At 40.0% G+C, this 26,735-nt stretch overlaps 1 protein-coding gene across 4 annotated transcripts in view; it reads right to left on the reverse strand.

Moving 5' to 3' along the window:
• Nucleotides 1-26,735, reverse strand: part of PTPN11 (protein tyrosine phosphatase non-receptor type 11) — a 60,652-nt gene that overhangs the window by 16,921 nt on the left and 16,996 nt on the right. For all 4 annotated transcript variants that reach the window (XM_074297263.1, XM_074297273.1, XM_074297279.1 and 1 more), the window contains exons 2-9: nucleotides 22,300-22,422; nucleotides 20,572-20,766; nucleotides 18,340-18,532; nucleotides 16,905-17,021; nucleotides 16,132-16,245; nucleotides 4,851-4,947; nucleotides 3,804-3,883; nucleotides 3,512-3,670 (exon numbers count right to left, since the gene is read on the reverse strand). In XM_074297263.1, coding sequence (XP_074153364.1) covers nucleotides 3,512-3,670; nucleotides 3,804-3,883; nucleotides 4,851-4,947; nucleotides 16,132-16,245; nucleotides 16,905-17,021; nucleotides 18,340-18,532; nucleotides 20,572-20,766; nucleotides 22,300-22,422 — 1,078 coding nt within the window. The remainder of the gene's footprint in view (nucleotides 1-3,511; nucleotides 3,671-3,803; nucleotides 3,884-4,850; nucleotides 4,948-16,131; nucleotides 16,246-16,904; nucleotides 17,022-18,339; nucleotides 18,533-20,571; nucleotides 20,767-22,299; nucleotides 22,423-26,735) is intronic.

Here is a 26,735-nt window from a genome sequence, read left to right on the forward strand (position 1 = left end):
TTTTGCTTCATTATGAATATCTTTACAAGGGTTTTTTTTGGGGGGGGGTTGGGTTTTTTGTTTTTGTTTTTTTTTAAGGGGGGATAAGGGAAGGAAAGAGGGAAGAAAGGGAAATTAAGCATTTGTTAATTATAAAATAAAAACATAGAACTGACAAAACCTGGCAAATAAGTAATTAAGGAAAAGAGTGGAAAAGAATGGAAAAGTTAAGAGAGAGTAGAAAAGTGATAGAAAAGAATGGCTTCCTTATAAATCTAAGGAACTGGAATACCATGTTGCCATCACTAGAATAAAGATTTGTTGAAGTAAGGCATGGCCAGCTTGGGAAACTGGGCTTTAAGGGACAGCTGTCCAGCAGGCTGTTACATATATGAAACTCGAGCTGAAGGAGAGAAATAGGTTAGGGAGTCATCAGCATGCATAATAATTGAGGCTTCAGGATTAGATAAGATGAGTAAGGGAATGATTGGGTATGAAAAGAGATGGCAAATGACAGAATATTGTAGGAACATTCAAAATTGAAGGACTGGAGGAAGGATGAAGGGAGAGACAGACGGACAGAGACACACACAAAGACAGAGAAAGAGAAGAGAGAAAGGGAGGGGAAAAAAGTAACAGGAGCAATGAAGAAAAATTGAGTTGAGAATAGAGAAAGCAGATTTTTAGCATTATTTTCCTATACTGAAAACCTCCCTTCCCAAGCAGAGGGATAAAAGAATAATAATTACCCAGCATTCAAACAGGAGCCCAATGCTCATTTATGTTTTAAATATGCCAAGAAAACAAAATGGAATCTATTAAACTAGGTTGAATCACCCAGCAACAGTTCAGTTTCCTTTCAGACAAAATCTGCCTATCATTTTGCTGGAAAAAAAAAAAAAAAAACCGAAAATGTGGAAGTAGATGGGCTTCTCGAATCATCTAATGCATTTTCATATCAGCATAGAATTTTGCTCCAGATGCTTCCCAAGCCTTGTCTAACCCTAGTGTGAATAACTCCTCCTGTCTACATTTCAAAAAACTAAATAAAACAGGAAGGAACTGCTCTACATCCAAACTTTCCAGCAAATTTAAGGATAAAGCAGTATACTACATATGTCACCACTAAGGAGACAATTCCCTCAGCTACATCTGGGAGTCTGAGGTGGCCAAGCTCTCCACAACTGCCAGTTTCAATAATAGAAGGATTGAATAAGATGGCAACAAAAAAATGTTTTTTGCTGGCAACAAGGAGAGCCTTTATGTTAACTAAGGGATGTGCTCCTTGGCAATCCATTCTGGAAATGGCTCCCTTTTTGTACTTTTTTCCTGTGGCACCCACCATCCTGAGCTCCAATTCACTTCCCATAACACTTAAAGCCCAAACTCCAAGGGAAGAAATTTGACTTCTGCATTTAGGAGCCATAATCATTTCCAGGTAAACAACTGTCACAGAAAGAACTGCTAATAATGATACCCAATGAGCTCCATGATTCATGTATTTTTAAAATTGTCTACAAGGAGATGGAAGATAGGCCAAGGGGCTAATGGAAGTCCTAGGAATTGATTACTTGGAATGGTCTGTTTCTTTTGGCTTTTCAGTTCAAATCTCTTCCTTCTCCTTGAGCACAATTTAGATTTGAATATATTTTTGAAAGATTCAACAGTTTTGCTGTTCCCCAAGTAATCCCACTCCTGATTAAAACCAAGGCAATCATTGGCCGATTAATTCTAGTAGCAACTTGTGGTCATTCTTGATGGCAGAGAATTCTAAGGAGGGTGAGAAATCAAAAACATGAACTTAGACAGCAGGAACTGGTAGACTCCCAGACACCACTGAAACCCTTGGCAAATTAATGCTGAAATTCAGAATTATATCTCTTTGTACACTTTTAAAAGAAAACACTATTTTCTTTCTTTTTTTTTTTTTTTTTTTTGGCTGAGGCAATTGGGGTTAAGTGACTTGCCCAGGGTCATACAGCTAGGAAGCATTAAGTGTCTGAGGCCAGATTTGAAATTGGGTCTTCTTAACTTCGGGGCTGGTGCTCTAGGCAGCACAAACTTATTTCAAAATAAAACACAAACAGCTGTGTACTAGCCAAGAAATGGGTTGAGGAGTACATGGAAAGCAGAATGAAAAAAAGAGCTTCTAAAGAATACAGGCAGCCTAAAGCTAAAGAGAAAGAAGGGGAAAGGGACTATGAATGGGAGCACACAGGCATTGGGTGAGGAAGATCCCCCTTGCAATACAATACATCTCATCTGTTTAGGACAGCTCCTTGGAGACAAGATCACACCAATTACTGAGGCCATCATAGCTCTTTTCCCTTCACAGCAGCACGTTCTTCAAGGACAAGCAAGAACCTGCAACTGCACTCAGGCATGAGCACAGATGAAGAGCAGAACCCAAGGGAGGTAGCCCTAGGCCTCACTCTCACTGCTTCACACTCAGGAAGCCCAGAACAGAGCATGCTCTCAGATTTATAAAAGCACTTCAAGGTTGGCAATAGTCAAATCTATATTCCACATATCCAAGGATAATTAATGATACCACAGTTCCCTTTGGGAGAAAGATGTCAAATTTTCATTGTACATAAGCCCATTACAAAGATCTTTACTACCATGCTGGAAGTTGCTAACTTAGATAATGGACTTTACTATTTAAAAAAAAAAAAAAAAAAAAAAAAAAAAAAAGTAAATAAATTAAAATTTTAAAAATTAAAATAAAATAAATATTATTTTAATATAAAAATGATCTGAAGAATGCTATCAACAATTTATGTGCTCCAGTAGACCTATTATAAAGGCCCAAGCTGTGTTTTTTCATCCAGAAGTCAAATATCATCTACCGAAGCAATCGTTTAATATGTTTTGTATGGACATGACTGCTACAAAACTTCAAATTCAGATATAAACCAATAAATTTCTTTTGAAAATAAAAAAAAAAAAATTCACCTTCAACACACTAATGAAAACACAGAAATCTTGTTGAAGAAAAAGCTTCCAATCTGTTGTTTATGTGTGCGGTGTTTACTAAATGGGACTTGAGTCACCTGGGAGAATCGGATAACCCTCCAAAAATGTCATTTCTCTCATCAAGAGATCTGTTTTATAAAAGTTTAGGTTTGTTATAGAAGATGACTCACTCCCACCATGGTCAAATCAAAGCTTCCAATAAGTATCAAAATATTTCATCATAAAAACAAAGAGGGGGCAGCTAGAGGGCACAGTGGATAGAGCCCCAGCCCTGGAATCATGAAAACCCGAACTCAAATCTGACTTCAGACACTTAACACTTCATAGCTGTGTAACCCTGGGCAAGTCACTTAACCCCAGTTGCCCAGGGAGGGAAGAAAAGGAAAGAAAAAAACAAGCAAACAAAAAACCTGATGCATTGCAAAAACTGATGGAGTAGGAGGTTACTGGCTGAATCACCAAGGGTTAATTGGGCAGCCCTGGACATTCTCTTGCCATCACCTCCCTGGACCTCTAAGGCCCCAGCTCTCCCATGATTTACCATGTCATACTCTACCTTGCCTCTCTCTACTTCTTTCGTCGTCATGACAATAACTCGAGAATTCTCCTGAAACACCATTCTCCAGAAGTCATTCACTGTATTCTGCAGACAGCCTTGCGTTGCAATATAACTCTTTTTGGGCTTTGAATTATTGCACTTGGTCTCAAATTCAGGCTAGAAATCAAAACAAACATGCATTCAACAATGATGGAAATTCTACTTGGAAGTTATTTTTCCAGATGAAAGGAAGAAAAAAATATAGTGGCAGCCCATAGCCAGGAATGTAGAGTGCAAATGCTGAACTTACCATTATGATGTTTGCATTAATATAATCTGAAACTAGTTCGTTCGGATCCCCGTCATGCAGGACAACCCTGGTATGATCAACTAGAGAGAGATACCACAAAGTCATTAATACCATTTTGATAAGTTTCCACAACTTATACAAACAATTCCCAGTTTTTCTAGCAGTTAATCCAAAATCTAGCAACATTCTGTTTCCTCTGGATAAAAAATTGTGCCAGGAACCCACCCCCAATAAGGATAATTAAAATGCATCTTGGTCACCCATCAAGCTACTGAAGATACTTTCTTTAAAAAAAAAAAAAAAAAAAAAGATAATAATATATATTATTTATTATTATTTTATTTTATATAAATGAGAGAGAGAGAGAGAGGGAGAGAGAGAGAGAGAGAGAAAAGCACTAAATAAAACAATATCAACCTAGTATAGAGAAAGTCTGAGAGACTTTCACCCCCTCCTCAATTTTAAGGTCTCTGAGGACCTTAACAGACCTATAGACCTACCAACGTATCCCCAACAGAGCTGGCAGCAGCCTGGGTACACCCTTTCTCTGGATTTCTGAAATACTCGCTTTTCCCCTAAAAAGCAATCCTATCCCCACCAGAATTTGATGTTTTAAAAGAGAAAGCTACCACTGGGAACATTCCCAATATCCTCTTCTAATCAGAATTCAAAAATGACAGTATCTTATCTATAATTGTTATCCATAACTAATCTATAATTAATAAGATTAAGACGATCTGATATTTACATTTCAAGCTTCAGTTTTACTCTTACAGGAGCTGAGCTAAGTAACTGGTGAGATCCCTCCAACTCTAATAAGATTCTCCAATTCTTCAATCAATGATAGTTAGTGACATGGGAGTTCCAAGAATAAATATCTGATTTCTCACAAAAGTTGGTCATTATAGATGCTGCCTACAATTAAAGAAGATTAAGGATTCTAAGCTGGTGAGATGGGCATAAAGCCACGATCCTTCCAGCATTATTGAAGAAAAGCAATACTGTTGGAAGTGACTACTAAAGGAAATGCAAATTATCAATACTTACATGGCAAAATGTTCTTATATCTGTTTTTGTTTTTATTTTCTGGCCGCTGACCCTCTTTACGACTATATAGGAGCTTGCATTCCTGCTGTTGTAGAGTCTAGATAAAAATGAGAGGAAGAAATATTTCTGAACCACTTGTGCTAGGAAACTTAGGCAAAAAAATACAAGTAAGACAAGCGATGGGCACTTAAGATTTCCTATAACTACATTAATTAAGGTCCACATGTTTCTAATTTTTACTCCCCTTTTGTCCAATAGTACCCACCCATACATAATCCATGAAAAACTCAAAGAATATAAGGAGCAGGCAGGAAAGGAGGGAGGGTAGGAGACAAATTGCTTCAGAAAAAAAAAAAATAATAATAATATAGGGGATGAGGGAGGAAGGGAAAGAGAAAGAGAACAAAGAGCCAGAAACAGAGATAGAGAAAGACTACAAACATTTATTAAGCAGTAAGTATATGCTGTGCACACAAATACGAACAAGGCAATTCCTAGAAAAGGTATGTAGCCATGAGCACATGGGCAATGCTAGAATTTCTGCAGTTAAGTCACCAGCAGCATGACTGGACTATAAAACCCTACAATGGCATTCTGTAACCTTTGTCATCCATTCAATGGCAGATGGTTTCGATGTTCTGGGCTGAGGGACAAGTTACTTCTCAGTATCTTTTGAGTCTAGTTAACCTCACTGTTAGTCTTTTAATATGTTAATATTAATCTCTTTACCACTTATATTCTACCAAGAAGAATCAATGAGTGTCCACATAGATACTTCCCTAATCCAAGGGATGAGTACAGGCAAAGAGAACAAAAATAATAAGAGCTAACACCTACTAAGTACCTGCTAAGTTCCAGGCACTGGATCAAGCACTTCAGTTCTTGACTTATTTGACCCTCACACAACACAGGCAGATGCTATTATTACCCACATTTTACATATGAGAAAACTAGGATAAACCATGGTGAAATGACTTGGCCAGGGTCACACAGTGATTGAGGCTGGATCTGAACTCGAAATGGATTGCCTGACTCCAATCTGAGACCTCTCAAGCTGCCTTTGGAAAAAGCCAGAATTCCCATAGAGTTGAGATGGAAAGCACCATCTGCATCCAGAGAGAGAACTAGAAACACTGAATGTGGATCAGAGCATAGGACTTTCACCTTTGTTGTTGTTTATTTGCTTCCCCCCCCTTTTTAATTGATTTTTCCTGCACAACATAACAAATGTGGAATTAGATTTAGGAAAATTATACACATTTAACCTAGATTGGATTACTTGCTGTCTGGAGAGGGAGAGAGAAAAATCTGGAACACAAGGTTTTGTAAGGCTGGGTGTTAAAAATTTGTTGCATATATTTTGGAAAATAAAAACCTTTTATTAAAAGGCTTGTTTTCTGTCTCTGTTTCTTTGGTTTCTCTGGCCTCTCCTGTAATGGCATCAAGCACAGTTCTGGGAAAAGAGGCCAAAAAGTAGGGAGGGAATGGGGCCACTAAGGAAGGGAACAAGAAAGTGGATGCCAGGAAGTGGAATGGCTCAGGAATGAGAGACCAGAAAGCAAAGAAGGCTCAGGTGGAAGGGAGCAAACTCAGGAGAGAGACAATAAGGTGGGCTAAAGCAGGTTGCCAGGCAGATTTCAATTGATGTAGGACAAAATGTGCCTCACTGTGGGTGCCATTAAATCTGAGACAGAATAAGTAGTAGCAAATTATCAGTGGTCAAATCTGCAAGGTAAATAACACAAGGAAGTTGAGGGGGGAAGGAGGGAGAGAAACCCAACAAATTCAGAACACCCAAGTAGTTTGTCACCAAGAAATCTAAGCACAGAAAGCAGGTTATACTTAACAGAATAATACTTAAATTCCTATTTTATTACTTTGAATTTCAGAGGCATAAACCTAGAATCTTAATTGATGTTTCAATCCTAGTTTCCAAATGCAATATTCAACCTTGAGAGGCTTCTCATGAAAGAAATCACTAGTAGCTGGTTAAAACATGAATCAGAAAGAATATATTTAATGCATCAGTTTGACAACAAAAAGATCATTCAAATCCAAAAATGACCCCGGATTAGGCACCAAAGGTCATGTAGAGCCCAAAACTGTCCTTCCGGGAACTCCTGGCTAGTTTTCTCAGTCAATAATTGCCACATTATGGAAAAGGCTCTTTCTAGATTCAGAGCTCAAAGATGAATTCAAAACTGGATCAAAGCAATTATTTCAAACACCATTAAACAAGCAAAAATAAAAGCACAAAAGTTTGCCAAAAATAATCAGCTACTTGGCCCAGAACAAAATTTTAGCATTTAAAAAGGCAAGTTCACTTCAAGTATTCCCCATGGGATGATGCTCTGTATTAACATCAACCCATTGAAGGTAAAGCCTGGGCCCAGAAGCAGAGAAGCAGCAATTCACAGACAAATCTTCCAAGAGCCAGGAAGACAAAGGGGAAGAAAAAGGTTAAGAAGAGGAGAAAAGCCTGGAGAAACCTAGAGCAGCTAAGGAGTACACTAGACTAAGCTTTGAGGAAGGAAGACTTGATTCAAATCTAAACTCAGACACTAACTGTAGGACACTGACTGGCCAAGTCACTTTAACTCTGTGTGCCTGTGTTTCCTCATCTGTAAAATGGGGATAATAATAGCACCTATTTCCCAGGGTTGTTGTGAGGGACAAATGAGATAATAATCAAAGTGCTTGCCTGGCACATAGTAAGCTCCACAGAAATGGTAGCTATTATTATTATTGTTGTTATCGAGTTCCCTAGTAGACATAGAGATAATGATCAAAGAGGTGCCAAATAATGCCTTCTGTTACTACAGGATGTCAATCTGAAAGACAAAATGGCTTCATAATACTTGCAGAGAACAAAACATAAGCATCGAGTCCTGGTTGAGAGGACACTCTATGGCCAGGGCTGCATTCAGGCTGGCTCCCACCATCCTTTTCTTGTATGCAGACTGTGTATTCTAACAAGACATTATCTGAGACTGTCCTTTACCCCTGAGAGGACAATTTAAAGGACAGGCAAGAGACCCTTTATCATGAGCACAGTGAGGAGCTAATTACTGGATGGCTGGCAGCTGTCTGAGACTAATAATGAATAATACCTTGTCTCTTTCTCAGCTCCCTTCATCTGAGGATCTCAATATACTTGGCAAACATGAATCCATCCTCATCGCACCCCTGAGACATGATCTAACATAACACATCTTAGCTTCAGTTTTTCGGTGTGGAAACCAAGACAAGGCAGTTTGTCCAAAGTCAGACTGAAGATAGATAAGGCATGTTATGAAAATCAAGAATTCTGGACTTTCCAACCAGTCCTACCCCCATCAAATCTCATGCCTTCATCTCTAATGCCTTAGACCCCCTAGATATTCAACGGGAACCAGGATGCTCCAGTAATCCTAGCATTAAAAGGATACAAAATAGCACTGTCCCTCAAGGAGCATTTTTAATGCTGATTACTCAAAGTCTCACTCAAGCCAGCAGGCTTATAGGAATGCATTCTTTATCCATTTATAAAAGTTTCTAACAAGCTGACAAGTTAAATGTCATTTGGTTCCAATGTGTTCTACTTCACCTTTTCTCTAAAAATACTGTAGCAAAGATGCTAATGATGAGAGAACAAGAAGGAGGCCTTCAGCAAAATGGGGAGAAAAGGGCAGGAAGGAACCTGCAGATAATATCTTTTGGCCATGGCTAACAAGAAGCTGTAGCATAAAAGGGAATGAGAGCTAGAACCAAAGGGCTTACAAAATAAGGACTAGCCCAGCTAAATAAGAGCCCCATGCAGGAAAGGCATCTACTGGGCCAGGAGGGAGTGTCCTCCGCAGGAAGGCAAAGCAATTACGGGAGCCTCCCAAGGGCAACCTCTCTATCTTGGACAGCCTATCACTCAGTGGCCAGAAGGAAATACTGAATGGCAATGACCATTCCACGGAGGCTAAATCATTCCTATTTCATCATTAAAGATAAAGCCACATCCTTCCACCACCCCTCCAAAAAAACTTGAGGGGTCCCCCAGTTCCTTGCCACAGAAGAGGAGGGAATACACAGAGTGTAGCAGGCAGGCCTAATGGTAGCAACAGGGGTAACCTTCTAGACACCTCCAAAGCCAAGCTTTCTATCTGAAGGAGCTTCAGGTCTTCCCTTTGGCACTGTCCTCTATATAAGGAACACCTGCTGGTCAGTGATAACCTAATTCTTGAGACCACTTCTCAGTTCTACCTCCGGGCCATAAAATTTGCATAGCAATATCCCAAAGAAATACTAAAGAGCGGAAAGAGACATATATGTGCCAAAATGTTTGTGGCAGCTCTTTTTGTAGTAGCTAGAAACTGGAAGATGAATGGATGTCCATCAGTTGGAGAATGGTTGGGTAAATTATGGTATATGAAGGTTATGGAATATTATTGCTCTGTAAGAAATGACCAGCAGGAGGAATACAGAGAGGCCTGGAGAGACTTAAATCAACTGATGCTGAGTGCAATGAGCAGAACCAGAAGATCACTATACACTTCAACAATGATACTGTATGAGGATGTATTCTGATGGAAGTGGAAATCTTCAACATAAAGAAGATCCAACTCACTTCCAGTTGATCAATGATGGACAGAGGTAGCTACACCCAGAGAAGAAACACTGGGAAGTGAATGTAAATTGTTAGCACTAATATCTGTCTGCCCAGGTTGCATGTACCTTCGGAATCTAAAGTTTATTGTGCAACAAGAAAATGATATTCACACACATGTATTATATCTAGACTATATTGTAACACATGTAAAATGTATGGGATTGCCTGTCATCGGGGGGAGGGAATAGGGGGAAGGGGGGATAATTTGGAAAAATGAATACAAGGGATAATATTATAAAAAATATATATATAATAAAAAATTATTAATTAAAAAAAAAAATTTGCATAGCAGTAACATGAAGCACCTCACCACCTCTGTCCTTTTCCTATATAATTATCTTCTTGCTCCTGTTGTTTGCTAAATTCTTTTGGAACTTAGCTGGCTTCAACTGGCATTACAATTACAATAAACTCTGCCCCTTGACTTGGATATGGGTTCAAGCCTACAAATTCTTTTCAGACACCTCCCAACACTAATCTATAAGTCCCGACCTTTTGGGGTCCCTTCTGAACCTAAACAATGGTAGATTCCACAAGAAAAGGGAAGTTAGGAAGGGGTGGAGGGGAATGAAGACAATTTTTGACATAGTGAATCTAAGGCAATGGTCCTCAAACTTTTTAAATAGGGGGCCAAGTTCACTGTCCCGCAAACTGTTGGAGGACTGGACTATAGTAAAAACAAAAACTCACACTGTCTCCGCCCCTCAGCCCATTTGCCATAACCTGGTGGGCCGCATAAATGTCCTCAGCAGGAGCATCTGGCCCACGGGGCGTAGTTTGAGAACCCCTGATCTGGATTGCACATCCAGTTTGAGATGTTGAATAAGAAAGTTGGGGGAAAGACCATTACATTTAACATTATGAGATCACTGGGTAACTTTAGAGAAAGGAGTTTTCATTAAATGATGAGGTTTAAAGCCAGACTGTAGAAAGTTAGGAACAGAGTGAGAGAAAAGGGATCAAGGAGTCTCTACATAAAGAAGAAATAGCCAAGAGGGACTGATGAAGTAAGAATTATTTTAGGGTGTGGAGGAGATTAAAGATAGACACATGAATAAGAATGAAGGTTGTGAACAATTGGAGTAAAAATTGGAGTCAATTAGGAAGCTGTAAAAGGAACGCCTTACTGCAGGGAGGACCTAAAGGAGACTATGTAACAGTTGTATGGTATATATGTATCAGCACAGTTTCTTGATTTTTTTCCAAAGGGTGAGCAGCACATGAGTAGGAGTAATCCAAAGCTGAGGCAAAACTAGAGACACAAGATAAGGTGGCCATGAACTCAAGAGGACAGTATAAAGATGAACTAGTTCACCAAAAGGTCAAGATAGAGAGGAAAATCCACTCAAATGTGATGGCCAGGGAAAGAACTTAAGAAGTCAAGGGACTGGAGGTTACATAGAGTTTAAAGAATAAAGTTTAAGGTTTCAAGGGAGAGATAAGGTGACAAAAGATTGATTAGATAAGAATATTTCATTAATATGCAAATGGTGCATTTGTAGAAGACAAGATTCAAGGTTAAAACCATCTCTGCTACAGCAGGTGTGTATGGATCAAGGAAAAAAAAAAAAAAATGGAGGCAGCAAGTAAAGACAACTCATTTGAAAAAAGCTTGGCTAGGAAAATCTGGCAAGAAACAGGCTGGTCCAGCAGGGGGCCAATGAAGATGAGCATTTGAATTTTTTAAGAAAAAAAGGAGACAACAAAAGAGAAACACCAATAGAAGAGAGAAGACCAAAGAACTGAACATTTTTAGGATTTATATTCTTCGAAGCAATGATGAACTGCTTTAGCTACTAAAAATAGTCCTGGAAGAGAAAGGACAGCCTGTTCTTTCCCCAAAGTGGCTGCCTCCTCTGTAGTGTCTGGGGACACACAAGGGGGGGAAACCATCTAAAGTAAAATAATCAGCAGGAGACCAGAAGATCCTTCAAGGCCCCCAGGGGCTCTCTCAGGCCAGGACCTGCCCAAGAGTGTAACTCCTCCCACCAGAGGCAGTGGGAACTCTGCTGACCTAAAGAAGCCTGGACCTAGCCCATAGTTTGTTCTGTTTTCCCCCAAAGGTTTTATGTACTAACAAGACCAGTGATCCTCAAACTTTTTAAACAGGGGGCCAGTTCACTGTCCCCCAGACTGTGGAGAGCCCGACTACAGTAAAAACAAAAGCTCCCACTCTGTCTCTGCCCCTCAGCCCATTTGCCATAACCGGTGGGCTGCATAAACTTCCTCAGCAGGCCACATCTGGCCCGAGGGTCGTAGTTTGAGAACCTCTGAACTAGACCTCTTTAGGAAGAGGTTAGGGGAGAATGGAACTTCCATCAGAGCCTTGTTGCTTTGTCAGTGGGAACAATTCCTACTAAAAAACCACCAGACCAGATTATGGTATAGTGAGGAAATCACCAGATTTGGAATCTGAGGACCTGGATTCAAATCCTGAGTGCTACTTGCAAGCTGTGGAACCTTAAGCAAGTTACCTATTCTTTCTTTGGGGCTTAGACTCAATCAGGAGGGGCCTTAACTGGAATTCATGAACTTTAAAAAAAAAAAAAAAAAAAAAAGTACTTGGAGAAATGTATTTCGATATAATTTCCTTTTTTATTTCATTGTAAAATGTTTGTTTGTTTGGAGGCAACTGAGGTTAAGTAACTTGCCCAGAATTTCTGAGATTGAATTTGAACTCGGGTCCTCCTGAGTCCATACACTGCTTCACTGGGCTGACCCCAACTGGTTACATCTTTAATCTTCTCTATTTTATTATCTGCATTTAAAAACCTGATTCAGGGAGAGACCCCTAAGCAATCCCCAGATTACCCCAAGAAGCCCTGTTCTGAGGGTGTGGGAGGACCTTTCCAGCTCTAAATCCTAGTATTTATGCAGGATCAAAGGGATCAGAAACCCACAGCTTTTACATGGAATTGAAATAAAACTGCATCATCACAAAAGGGAAACCCACAGACTGCCACCCAAAAAGCCAGTAACTTTTAAGGGAAATTAACAGGGGCTGTGGCTTCCAGGCAGACACCAGTTTCTACTGGAGACAGTACTAGACTCCCCAGAAGATTCCACATCTGTTTAGCTGTCAGTGAAATGGCTGCAGGGTGCCAGGCCTGGGCAAGCTAAAAACAGCTCTAGATCAGGATTAGCAACATGCCCATGGAGAAGCAGATAGGGTTCAGTAACTAAATAAAAGGGGGACTTTTGGAGACACCAATGAGAACACTAGGAAATCACAATCTCCATTAAAGAGACTTTTACCCACAGCGTGCACAGTGAGCAGATAGAGCCCCTCAGCTCCCCTGCAGCTCCGTCAGCTGGGCTAATGCTCCCTCCACCCAACATGGAGCCCAGACCAGAGTGGGCCCATCTAAGCAAAAGAGGAGTCTGGGATCAAGTTGAAGATTTAATTCTAAAATTCTGGCCCCTTTTCCCCATTGTAAACACTGGCATCCTTCAAATACATTCAGGGATTGGGGCAGGCTTTTCTATAACAGTTACCCACAAACAGTTTAGAGCTGCTTTGGCAGTTACAACGAATTTTTCTTTAGTCATTCCAAAATGTAAAACACCCAAGCCGTACTAACCCATGGATTAGTCTAAGAACTGCTGTATCAATGCCCACGCTAGATTCGAAGGCACCTCGAATACCTTTAGTCAGAAGGGAATAAATAGCGAGTGAGGAAAAGTCAGGAAGGAGGGAAGGAGAGAAGAAATCCAAAATGAAAAAAGGGGGTGCGTTATCCCCTTCAGTTGCTGGTAATCTGCCATGAAGATCTCTGGTAAAGAGGAAGGGGAGAGAGAAGGCCTGCTGGCCAGCCTGGGGCCCAGGGGTGGGTGAAGGAGGAGGTGGGTGCTGGCCTGGGCAGCAAGTCACCATTCCTGATTGGGTCACAGCGCCCCCTGGCGGCATACAGTGAAAGGACTCGGCAGAGTCTGTCCTCTAAGAGAACAAATGGCCTCAGAGCACAGCCCCAAGCTTAATGCCTAGGATTGGGTTCTATTCTGAGATAATCTATAGATCCCAGAACACCAAGTGACAGAGCTGCCTCCAAATCCATCCGTGCAGAGGCATCTCAAGCCCTGCCTCCCTCCCCACAAAAGCCCAGCCACAATCCTCCATCCTTCCTTTTCACCCCCCAAATCCTCATTTGCATTTCTTTCTGATGTGAGAGGAAGAAAAAAGCACTTCAGAAAGTGAGCTCTTCTCCACTGGCAAAGCGTCTAAAGGAGAAGTCATTTCGAGAAGCATCTACGCCAGCATGACAGAAGCAGAGCTTGCCAGAATTCCAAGAGTCATCCACGGAGACAAACAAGCCGTGGCTGTCAAAGTTAATGGCAGAATGAACATTTTATAAAGCTGGCTCCTTTCAAAGACCATCACATCACACTGGAAAGAGGGACAAATCTCTAATTTATCACCTTCCCCAAAACAGCTAAGGTGAAGAGAAGGTAACATCATTAAGATGACAGCATCCCTTTTCTGGGACCAATTTTCCTATCTCACCATCTTCCCTCTAAGGATCTCTTTTGTCCCCACCTGGAGGCAGCCTTTCAAGCTGAAACAATGAAGACCAGAGCACCCGCCTAGGAGGAGAGAGGGAGTAAATGAACAGAGAAAGGCAAATGACTTAAAATCTCTGCTGGGTGCAGCAGGCCAAGCTGGCGAGGAGCACATAACCCTGACAGAAGACAACAGGCGCTTGTCCCTTTGCTGCCGGAGGCCGGCCCACAGAGCACTTGGGTCTGTGTGGAGGCCACGAGGGTGAAAAAGCCGGCGCTGCATTTAGGACAAGCCCTCCTTTTCTAAGACAAGCTCCAAGCCCAGATCTTGACACCATCAAGACGAACAAGAATGAGATTCTTCTTCCAACAAGCTCTCTGGAGAGCTCAGGCTCCTTTCTCTGATCACTGCCCCACTAAAAAAAAAAAAAAGGCAGAAATGAGATGGTTATTCTATTTCTTCCCTTCCTTCCTCAGGCCACTGCTGTCATTTTTCATTTTTAGGAAGTTAATAGTTACCTGAGGGGAAAACTGATGGTCATAAAAAGTCATCTCAGGTACAAATTCAAAACAAAGGGCCACTTCTGAGTAATGTTAAGACTGAAAATACACTCTAACACAAGGAAAAGGAGCTCTGGGTCTGTAGTCAGAACAGAGGTTCAGGCCAAGCCCAGCTACTTACTCTGGATGATCCTGGGCCACCCCTTCCCTCTGCTAATGCTCAGTTTGATGAGATGTGATGACCTCTAAGCCTGTTCCAACTCACAATTCTCTGATCGAAATGAATAATGAGTACTCACAGTTCGCCTGACCTTTCAATTCATGTTTTTTAATAGGGAGTAGGGGCAGGAGAGACTGGGCTAGACCCTCAAGATGATGAACTACTGAAGAAACTCTTTCTAGCCACACAGGCTAGCATTCCCTGTGCTGGTCTCTGACAATTGCAGGTAGCATCGTGAGGTACTGATCAAAGCAGAGGAGAAGAGGTCTAGACCAGGGTCACTGATGGCACACAGCAGAGGGGACACCCAAATTCAGGCCTTCCTAACTATAAAGCTGACACTGCCCACTGGATGCTGCCTCTTGGATCTTTAAATATTGTTAAATTCTTTATTAATGGATGATGTCAAAGCACAAGGAACAGGCCTTTTAAACAACAACTTAAGCTTTCATATAATGTTTGGAGACTTTCTGGAAAAGTCTTTAATGAAAATTCTCACAAGAAGAAAATAAATGATACTACTAATACATAGTTAGCCAAAACCCCTGCGCCTGAAAATCAGGACGACCTAAGTGCAAATCTGTCCTTAGCCACTTCCTCACTGTGCGATACTGGGTGAGCCATTTAACCTCTGTCTACCTTATTTCTCTCAAATTAACAGGGTTATCCATATACTTTAATATATTTAACATTATTAGATTACCTGCCATCTAGGAGAGAGGGTGGGGGGGGGAGGGGAAAAGTTGGAACAGAAGGTTTTGCAAAGATCAATGTTGAAAAGTTACCCATGCCTATGTTTTGTAAATAAAAAGCTATAATAATGATAAAAAAGAGAGAAAAAATTAATAACATTATTCCAGATATGGGATAACATTTATAAAAAGTGTGCAAGACGGTGCCTAGCACATAGGAGGGTCTGTAGAAAGCCTTCTTCTCCTCCCTTCCCTAAAGGGCATACACCATCCAGTTCCATCCCTGACTTTTTTTCTACCAAATGTGTATGAGTGTGTGTGTGTGTGTGTGTGTGTGTGTCTCTATCAAAAGTAATAACTTTGAACTTCTATAATACAATGAGATTTTTCTTTCTTTGATTCTTTATAATAAAAACTGATTTCAGAGAATTTTTCTCAAGACCCTACAGAAAACTGGCATGCAAAGGGACAGACTCTCTCCTTCCCGCTTTCTGCCAGCAATCTAATCTAAGATAGGCAAGTGAAGCAGCTGGCTTATATCTTCAATGTCAACAGCCACATCCATCCTCCCTAGAGCACCCTTTCAGCTTACAAGCAGCACCTTCCTTTCAGCAAACTATGTAACAGCAATGATAGAATACTCAGAGCCCCTGATTGCTCTACTCAAAGAGTAAACATTCGACCAATTTCTCTCCTGCCTAAATAGAGATCTGTTAAAAAGGATTAACTTACCTCAAATTCTTCCCAAAAACCTTGTTTAACTTTATCCGTGGTCTCAGCTAATTTGCTTAATTCTCTCACTCGGCTTTCAATCTCTGCAGCATTAATGCGAGTTGTATTCAGGGGCTGATCACGATCATTTGATGTAAAAAGAAGAAAATATTAAAGAAGCCTGCATTAACACCAAAATGTCTTCTATGCTATATCACATTATTATCCAGGGAATCAAGGAGGGCTAGAATGTTACAATTCACAATAAAAATTTCAAAATGAGAAACTCTCTTCAGCTCTGCACAAAAAATGCATTGCTTTTCACATATACTTTTGACATGCTGATCAACAAGTAGAAGTTGCCGAGGTTGCCTGCACAACTGATGAATTCATTCTTTTTGATGCAATGGAAAGTAAGGGACAAGAGCTGAATTCTAGCATTGGCCCTGCTCTTTCTTAAACCAGCCACTTCACCTTTCTCAGCCTCAAGTTGGGGGATCCAGAATGTGGACACTGGACCAGAAGAGCTTTACTGTTCCTTCTCCGGTCCTAAGATTGCGACTTTTTGTAAGTGGGTTTCATAGTTGGCTGGAAGTATAGCACTATTTACCACTAAATCACATGGGGATTTTTAACAATGATCACTCCTAAGAATAACAAACAGTTTGCTTCCTCTGAACAAATCCTTTGTAGGCTACATTGAAAAATTAGCGTAAACTATTTTGCAGAACAGGAGTTGTGCACCCTAAAGGAAGGTATTATCTCCTCCTTTTTTGTAGGAGGAGGGAGCTTACCTGCTTTAGCTGCAGCACAGTACCCAGAGTTTCCACCATGGGGTTCTTCTTGTAATGCTCCACAAGGTCAGTTAAAGAATCAAACTTCTCTCCTCCACCAACATCATATTTCAGATCCTTCCAAAACAAATAATAGTCTCCAGTGACTTCCAACCACCCAAAAGTAAGACAGATAAATCCTTTTCTAAAGGAGGCCAGAAGGTCCTTGTTAGAAAGGGCAACACTTATCGGAAGGCATACAGGGCAAGGAAGAGATTGCCCCAAGGAGAGAACAGCTTTGTAGAGAAACATTAATAATTTGTAAACCCATAAAAAAAAAAAATCTTTGTCAGAACAGAAGGGAGTACAAGGGATAATGTTGTTTAAAAAAAAAAAAAAAATTACCTATGCATATGTACTGTCAAAGAAAATGTTATAATTATAAAAATTAATTTAAAAAAAATAAAATTTAAAAAAAAAAAATCTTTGTCTTCAGGAGGCACCCAGGGGTAACAAGCAGCGTTAGGACACAGAACATAAAAGGAGTTGAAATTAGTAAAGAGCTGCTTCCCCATAAGTAGACTCTTCTGGGCCTTCTGTCATTGAAGGGGATAAGCAGTGCAAAAGCAGGATACAGGACTGAGAGGTGGCCGGCACCCCAGATTCTGGTCCTGGCACTGCCTCACCTTCATTCTGGCCTTTCACATTAGTCTCTCCCAGTCTCAGTTTCACTATTTTGATTTTATAAAAGGCATCAAGAGCTCTGGCCTCCCTTCCCTCTTCACATTGTCAGTCCTTCCTTTCCATTTCCCTTCTACTCTCCAAATATGAGTTTTTAAAAAGGATTGATTTTTCAACCAAAAAGAAAAGGGTAACTTAAACTGCATAAAAAAAAAAAAAAAAAAAAAAAAAAAAAAAGGTTATTTGAGGAAATGACAAAAAAAAAAATTCAAGATGATATTTTAAAAATGTAAGTATTTGGGATTGCTGGGTTTGGGGGAAAGCAAACAAATGGACCTCTCTCTTGAAGCCAGCTCACTAGCACAAAGTAAACCCCTCCAGATCTATTCCCTAAAGAGCCTTAATGTAGGCAGTCTATTGTAAAATGGCAAATGTAGTCAAGATGCAGACTGCGACAATCCTAAGAAGGATCTGTGGCCATAAACTTTGGCAGATGAGCCTCAGAGACAGACTTCAGATGCAATCAAACATAAACATATTAGAGATGCTGCAGGGAAGAAGATTCACTGGCACATGATTCAATCTGCCAGGGATGGACTGAAAATAAAATATTTAATAGAGTCTTGAAACAATCAATCAACTTTAATAAACAATAAAGTGCAAACACAGAAGCACTGGGCTAACAGAGCAACAAGGATGGCCCACTGGTATCCCAGCTCCAGTCTTGTCACAGCAGGGATGCTGCTGGCAACCACACGTTCACTTGGGGCTTTACCTGACAGCGAATCATGACATGCGTCACTTTCGATTTGCCATCGTTACTCTCGCCTTTATCATCCCCCGTGCGCACAGAGAGAACAAAGTCCCCCGGGTGGCTCTGGCTTTCCCGCACCAGGAAGCTTCCATGTTTTCCTTTTTCAGTCAGTAATTTCTCTGCTTCTTTCCCAGAGAGGTGCCCATGAAACCACCTGAAATTTAAATAACATGAATAAATTCTGGGACTGTCATGACTTTGCATTTTATTACCCAAAGTGCTTCAAACTATCATAAAGCATTAGAATCCCTCAACATAATTAAAAAGATAGTAACGACTCCCAGGTGGCAAGAGAAACAGCAGTGTGATCTAGGGCTGAATGATGCTTATCAAATTGCTTCAATTCAATGTGAATCAACAATGAAATGCTCATATCTGAGCCCTGCTGAGTTGGGGAGATGAATTAAAAAAAAAAAAAAAAAAAATGTCCTAAAGAAGTTTCAAACTGAAGATTGACATGGTGGAGGTGTGAGATGAAGGAAGAAACAACAGAAACCACCATAAACGCAGATCTTCTGGAAAAGAACTCCTTCACTGTACTCCCCACCTCTGCAGATCATGGGAGTTGAACACTGCCAATTATGTCAGACTTGATATGTGGGTTACTTCTCAAGAACCAGTTTTTCCCTTTTCCTTCTTTATTCTGTGTTCTATGGGATGGTTCTCTGATAGAGATGAGAACATGTTGAGAAATGAAGCTGATAATAATAAAAACATTTTGAAAGGAAAGCACTCATCTTTTCCCATTTCCTCTTTGACCACTCATCTCTAAGAAGCAAACAAAGGTTATCACTTTGTATTTGCTCACCAGTAGCTACTAAAGCAAGAGGACCCTTCAAGCCCATTGCTGTCTCAAAGACTAATAAGTAGTTCTACAGCAGTAGAGGCAGAGAAAGAACTCTACCCCTCCAGATAAAGGATTTCAATTACAAGTGAAATCAAACATTCAAAATGATTCCAAAATTCCAATCTGTATTGCAGCTCCCTCCAAATAGAGAAAGAATATCAGATGCCCAGCTACGGAGTAAGAGATTGGATTGACTAAGGAAAGAGATCCTGTCCCACCTTTGATTACCACTATACCATCCTTTCTTGTCAGAAGTCCTATAGGGAAGCCACATGCCAACCTTTCTATATGAATAGAGATTCCCTACTAAGATTCTGAATTGTTTTTCAGAAGGAAGAATGGATCAGATGAGCCAGACATAGTCTGAAGCAGAAAATAAAATTTAGAAACTACTTTTAATCCAGCTAGATGATATAGCTATAATCTGAAACTCCAGCAGTGGAGGCTAGCTGCAGAAACAACTGGGAAGCTAATTATACAGCACAGAAATGAAGCTGTAAGACTTAAAAGCAGCATTTTAAAGCATCAAATATGCAAATCTAATTGGGAGAACTTAAATTTTTTTTGAAGATCAGAAAATTTCTTGGGAATACAAAAACCAACCCAACCGCCAAGGGGATTTTCACAAGCGCTAGTTTCCCTTTTGTTTCCCCCCCTCCCCTATCACTGTGCCCTAAGGAGTGGTTATTACATTATAGATCAACAGCAGTTCAGGAGGATTCTTTCCCAGCCAAATACTTAGTGCACACACAAATGTGAAACTTAATTTAACAGAACAGATGAAAAATTCAAGCCCTCTGCTTCTCATACTTTTTCTACTTGTGAGGTTAAACTGACATCTGTTGGCAGTGCTGCTGAACAACTGGCCAAGTGTGCTCCTGCCTGGAGTGTATGCCTAGAAGACACATCAACTCTCAAGTGCCATACTCTAACTATGGTCTCTATGACAATCACACAAAGGCATAATCTGGAAACTCCTGCCTTAGAACGAAGGCTCCATCTAGGGGAGGGGGTGGAGGGAAGGAGGGGAAAATTTGGAACAGAAGGGAATACAAGGGATAATGCTGTAAAAAAATTACCTATGCATATGTACTGTCAAAAAATGTTATAATTATAAAATTAATAATAAAAAAAATAAGAGAAAAAAATAATAAAAGAACATAGGCTCCTTGGCTTGAAGGCCTTACAGCCAACACACCTCTGGAGTTAGTTGGTGGCTTTTGTAAACCTACAAAACAGGAGAAGTGACCATCCAGGCACTACACCAAATCACCAAATCTACCCCAGCCTCTCCAGGTGAGAGAAGTCCATGGCATCAAGGCTTCCTGGGGGCACATTGCACTAACCTTTCCGAGGTAGGATCTGCACAGTTCAGCGGGTATTTCAGCTCAATAACGTCACCGTTCTTTTCTTTCAATTGTCCATGATGCTCCATGTAATACTGTACTAACTCAGCCAGGGTGGCAAACTTCTCCCCTCCATATAGGTCGTAATAGTCGCCAGTGTTCTGAATCTTGATGTGCGTGACAGCGCCATTCCGCCTAAAATTGAAGAACACAAATGAGGAAAGGGCAAGAGAAAAGTTGTTCATTATACTGGATCATCTACAGGACTTCTCACCTTTTCCTTAAATCAGAGTTGCAGAATTGCAGCAGACTTTAAAAATCTCCCAGTCCTGCCTTTTACCATAAATGTCAGAAGTAAATCCTACAGTCACAATTACAATCACCTAGTGAATTTAACTATTATACACATTTGATTACATCATCTGGGTAGATCTTATCACAATAACATTAATACAACTTATACTTTATATGATAAGTTATTATGCATTTAAAATGCCCTACCAAAGACCTGTTTTAATGTTTTCTCATGCTGGGGCTAGAGCAATAAAATACCAGGAACCGGAGGTTCTACCAATAAGGAGTGGATTTGATAGACCCAGTGACAAAAATATACATTTGTCATCTGGGCCACATGGTATAGTGGGATTCGATGAGCTATACAAAGTTCATGGGCCAAAGGCCAGACCACCTACTCTTTTTATGCAACCCACAAGTTAAGAATTGTCATAAGGCCAGATCTGGCCCTCAGGCTACAGCTTGTAGATCCCTGCCCAAAACAGTGGCTAGGGAAGTAAGCTAAGAGTCAGGAAGAATCTTTGGAATACCACTGCAAACACTTCGCATCCAGGAGGCCCTAAAGAAGTCACAACCTCCCTGGATCTAAGTTTCCTTTTCAAAGGAATCTTCCACCTCTAAATATGTGATCCTGTGATGAAAGGATCACTATAGCACAAGTGGATTTTTTCCTCCTTCAATTTTTAAAAATGCAATTAAATTTAACTGCAGGCCCACACCATCTGCCCCTTGCCCTTTTTTCTATCTCATCAGGGGAAATGTTCCATTCAGTTGTAGACCATGCCCCTATATTCTCTCATTCTCTCTCTCTCCCCCCCAACAAGTCTCTCTCCAGTTTCCAACAAGACTGGGAGCAACAGAAGAATTCAGTTGTAGAACTTTAATTCATTATTAGTTTCCTTTGTCCCCCAAAGCTTAGGAATCCCATCCACTGTAGACATTTACTGACTTAAATTATTTCTAGTTTTTAACTCGAGAAGGGGCATCTCAGTGGGGGATAAAGGAAGAGTAATTGTAGGAGCACTCTGACTTTGTTAAATGTATGAGGACTTAACTAAAGAAGAAGTATCTCCAAACCTCCCAAAGCAGAGAGCACAATTCTGGCCTTTGGCCCAATGTTCCTGCTTGCCCTTTAAAAGAGACAGGCAGAAAAGCTTCTGAATATTTTATTTAATAGCAAAGGCAGCAAATTGTTGAGGCCTGATTTTATTAGTGCCCAAGACTCCCCCTACCTGGAAAAGAATCTCAAAGTTAACTTTTCTGGTGTGTGCTACAATAAAGAACTTTGGAATGAAAGGATCTGGATTCAATCCTAGCTGTGTCACTTACTACTTACATCACCTTGGGCAAACCACTTTGTTTCCATGGGGAAAGGAGTACCAGACTAGATGACCCCCGAGATTTTCCCCAGATGCAGATCTCCATTCAACTTACCTAACAGAAAGTGTGAAGTCTCCTGGATTACTCTTACTCGGCCTGGCCAAGAAGCTGCCATCAACACCTCGTGTCAGCAGTAAATTTTCTGCCTCCACTCCAGTGATATTTGGGTGAAACCATCTTAGGGGAAATAAAAAGAAGAAATATTTTAGACCATATTTCCTATATTATCACAGAGAATATTAAATGACTGGTGAGTCATTGACCAAAATATAAATAAAGCAATCTATCATGAAAATGCATCACCTCTTGAATATTGATCTATTAGAGTCAGAAACTTTCAGCAAGAGAACTTCCATCATGGATACCACGAAGGGAATGGAAAGAAATCTATGGCATAGTAATTAGGTCCAATTTATATTGACCTTAATTTACAGATGCAATAAGGACCTAATTTCAAATCCTCCCTCAGACACTTGCTGGCTAGCAACCTGATTATTTAAGTCACTTAACCCTTCTTTGCTTCAGTTTCCTCACATGTAAAGTGGGGTTGATAATAGCATAAAGTTAACAAGTTTGTTGTGAGGCTCCTGACATAACAGTCTATAAAGTGATTCGAAAACATTTAAAGCACCACATAGATACTAGCTAATGTTATAATTAATTCAATTCATTGTCTTGAATTATACTCAGTGATAAATTGATAGTGTCTGTGACAATATTCACTGTAAAAGAGATGTAATGATGCTAATTCAAGAGGCTCCTAGGGTTATGAACTAAGTGAACTTTTAAGGAATTTCTATACCAACAGTATCCCAATTTAAATATAATATAATAGCTGAGGTGCTAAGACCTTTATTGTCTCTGTATAATGTCCATTAAGGATAGAGAAAGTAAGATTCCTGGTACTGATATGTTTGAGTATCCATGATTTTCTAGATATGGATCAAATCTCCTTTCCAATAAGGTGAACTGCAACTCAACTATACAAACTCCTCTTGTGATTTTCACCCATGTCTTCCCATAAATTCTGCCCTGAAAGGCCATCTATCAGAGTGAAAGCTCCTCTAGATCTGTTTGTTACATGGGTACCAGTATCACATCCAGGATTACAGCCTTACTATATATATGACTAGCCCAACTCCTTTTTACCAATTACACACTTTCTGTGACACGTCTTTAATGTCACTTGTTACAGGAAAACAATTTAGGAGAAATAAGCTGAGACCAGTGGACCATATACAAAAAACTCAAAATAAACATGCAATCTGAATAGTAAGAGGACAACCTGAATTTTAAAAGATGCATCACACAAAAATTAAAAGACAGCAAGGATGTGGAACCTTTTACAAGAATAGACAGGGAAAAAAAAAAAGAAAGAAAGAAAGAAAAATATAAATTCCCAAAGACTTGGAATGAAAATGCTATCTGCATCCAGAAAGAAAATTATGGATACTGAACATGTATTGAAGCATAGTATTTTTCACCTTTTTGATGTTGTTTGCTTATTTTTTTTTCTTTCCCATCTTTTTTTCCTTTTTGATTTTTCTTGCACAACATGACAAATATGGAAATACATTTAAAAGAATTGCACATATTTAATCTATATCAAATTGCTTGCTCTCTGGAGGGGAGGGGAAAAGGAAGGGAAAGGAAGGAGAGAGAAAAATTTGGAACACAAAGTTTTACAACAATGCATATTGAGAATTCTCTTTACATGTATTAGGAAAATCAAAATATTATTAAAAAAAAGAAAAATGCAAGTCAAAACAATTCTAAGTTTTGCTTCATACCCCACAAACTGGCAATAATAAAAAAGCAAATGGAAATAACCAATGTTAGAGAACCTATAGGAAGCAAGGTACACTTACTCATATACTGTGAGTCAAACTATATAAATTGGTTAAAAAATTGCAGAAGGTAATTTGGAATTATGTTCAAAAAGTGAACCAAATCTCCACTCTTTGAGCCAGAGATCCCCTTGTTAAGAAGATTGAAGACAAAAAGAAAGGTATCTTACACATCAAAATAGTCACAGCTGCACTTTTTGTGGTCAAGAAGAACAAAAAAGGAAAGTAGGTAGCCATTAACAAAGGATTAGTTTAAAAAAAAAAAAAAAACAACTGGGGTTCACAAATAAAGTGGAATTCTAAAAGAAAATTCAGGGAAGCCTTATGTGAATCAATATTAAATCAAATAAGAACCACAAAAACAATACACAAAAGTGACTATAATAATGTAACCAGAAGGAACAATAAAATCAAATATTGTCTAATAATTATAATGTCCTAATTGGGCTTCAAAGAAGAGCTTAGGAAATAAAGCAGAAAACTACAGGTTCGGGATACTTTTTATACTGTAAGAACTAGTCAGTATATGGGTTAATTAGGGAGGGGAAAGAGAATCAGAAATGAATGTGATATTAAAAAAGAAAAAAAAAGTTTAAAAAATAAAAATTGGATTCACATTATAAAAAGATTTGCAACTGGTCTCTCAGATGCTTTAAAAAAAAATAAAAACAAAAAATTCAATTTGAGAAAGAGAAAGAAGTGTCCAGCCAGCACCAGAAAGCCCCCACAAGAGACCCCTCAAGAGCACTCAAATGTCAAGGCTAGTGTGCCCTTTCCCTCCTCAGGCAGGGCTACCCAAGTAGCACCACAAGTAGCAAGTGGTTTTCACCTGGGCAACCTTGGACCAAGCTCAGTACTGCCAGCTGAGCTGATCCAGGGCCCCAACTACCTGATCCTCTTAGACCCAAGAGCTACTTCTGGCCTCTGCAGCTTGCTTTGGCCCCTCTAAGTAGAAAATCTTCAGCAAATGGCCCAATGATTACTCTGCAAAGACAACCAGTGGATGCTAAAGATTTGACAAAAACAGCTAACAAAACAGGTCTAAATGGAAAAGTCTAAAAAGGCAAAGGAAATACAAAGAAGATACAAACAGCACTTCTTCAGAAGAAGCTCCAGAAAAAAAAAAAAAAAAAAAGACAAAATGATAGCCAACTCACTAAATAGCATCGAGAATTGGCAAAAAGGCTTCTCAGACATACCATGCTTCCTGGAGGTAGAAGAAAGGTCAACTCAGTATGCAGAAACTAAAGCACAGAAGATATAGCACAGAAGATAAAGAAGGGACCTAATGGCAAAGAGAATTGTAAAAACTAAAAGTTACATTTTGGGAGGGAAGAAGAAAGAAGTTTGATTTTGACAAGAAGAAGAAAAAGGGTGCAAGTGGAATACTCTCAAAAGCTTCAAAGTATTCCAAGCAGGGGTCCCCAACAGAAGGGTACGGTGAAAAGTATTTATTAAAGAGATCTGGAAAAGAAATGACTGAGAAATGAAGGGGAAAAGCCTACTAAAGTCACTTGGACACAATGGACCAGGAGGAAGTAGAAAAACAGGAAGAAAAACTCTCACTTATCCTCCTCACCACCTTAGGCCTCATCCTATATTTCTCTTCCCTTTCTTCCACAATAGATACCCTGGGGGGGGAAAGTATAAATATAGTCTACACATACTTGCTCTTCTCTCTCTCTTCTCAACTTCTTGCAATCTAGGTGTTCCAACAGCACTCAACAGAAACTCTGCTTCAAGGTTACTGATAATTTCTTAATTACTAATCCTGGAGATATTCCTCTGTCCTCAGTCTTGGCCGCTCTGAACAAATGCCGCCCTCGCCAAACCCTCTTCCTGGAGGCTCTCTCCTCAGTAGATGTTCAGGCCTCAGCCCTCTCAAGACCCGATTCTTCTCCTCCTTTGCTGGGTTATCATTTAAGCTATGCCCTTTCACCAGGAAAGTGGCCCAGCCTTTGTCACAGACCCTCTTTTCTCTATGTTCTGTCAAGCACTTTACCAATGAACATGGTTCAATTATGATCTCTATGCAGATGACTTCAAATCTTCATGTCCAGCCTTCTCTCTGAGCTTCAAAACCCATGGCCAATTAATTGTCTAGAAGACATCTCCAACTACAAAGCCCAAAGGTATTTCAAACCTCAAAATAACATTACCTCTCTCTCACATCGGACCCTCCTCCTTTCCTGTGGGGGAACACCCTCATTCTTCTAACAACCAAGTTCAAAAGCTCAGTCACTGCTTACAGTATACTATCCTTCAACCCCCATTTCCTGAGCAGTCAAGTCTTATCAATTCTATCTCTACAATTTTCATCCTCTTTTTCTCTCCTTTTAAGGGTTAGTTCAGGCCCTCCTCACTTCTATAGCCACCTAATTATCTCCTGGTCCTTCATCTCTCCCCTATCTAATCCATTCTCCAAACAGCTGTAAAAGTGATATGCCCAGAGTGTAGATCTACCATGTTAGTCCCCTGCTCAGAAAGCTCCCTATTGACAAAATTTTCTCTGCCTGTCACTTAACAGTTCTTCACCATCTGGTTTTATTATCTTTTCAGACTGATCTCATACTATTCCCTCTCCTACACTCTATAGATTCCCCCAGCCTCGGAAACAGACTTCTGGTTTTCCCCCAACAGCAC

The sequence above is a fragment of the Sminthopsis crassicaudata genome, chromosome 1, assembly GCF_048593235.1.
Source record: "Sminthopsis crassicaudata isolate SCR6 chromosome 1, ASM4859323v1, whole genome shotgun sequence".
Classification (NCBI taxonomy): Eukaryota; Metazoa; Chordata; class Mammalia; order Dasyuromorphia; family Dasyuridae; genus Sminthopsis; species Sminthopsis crassicaudata.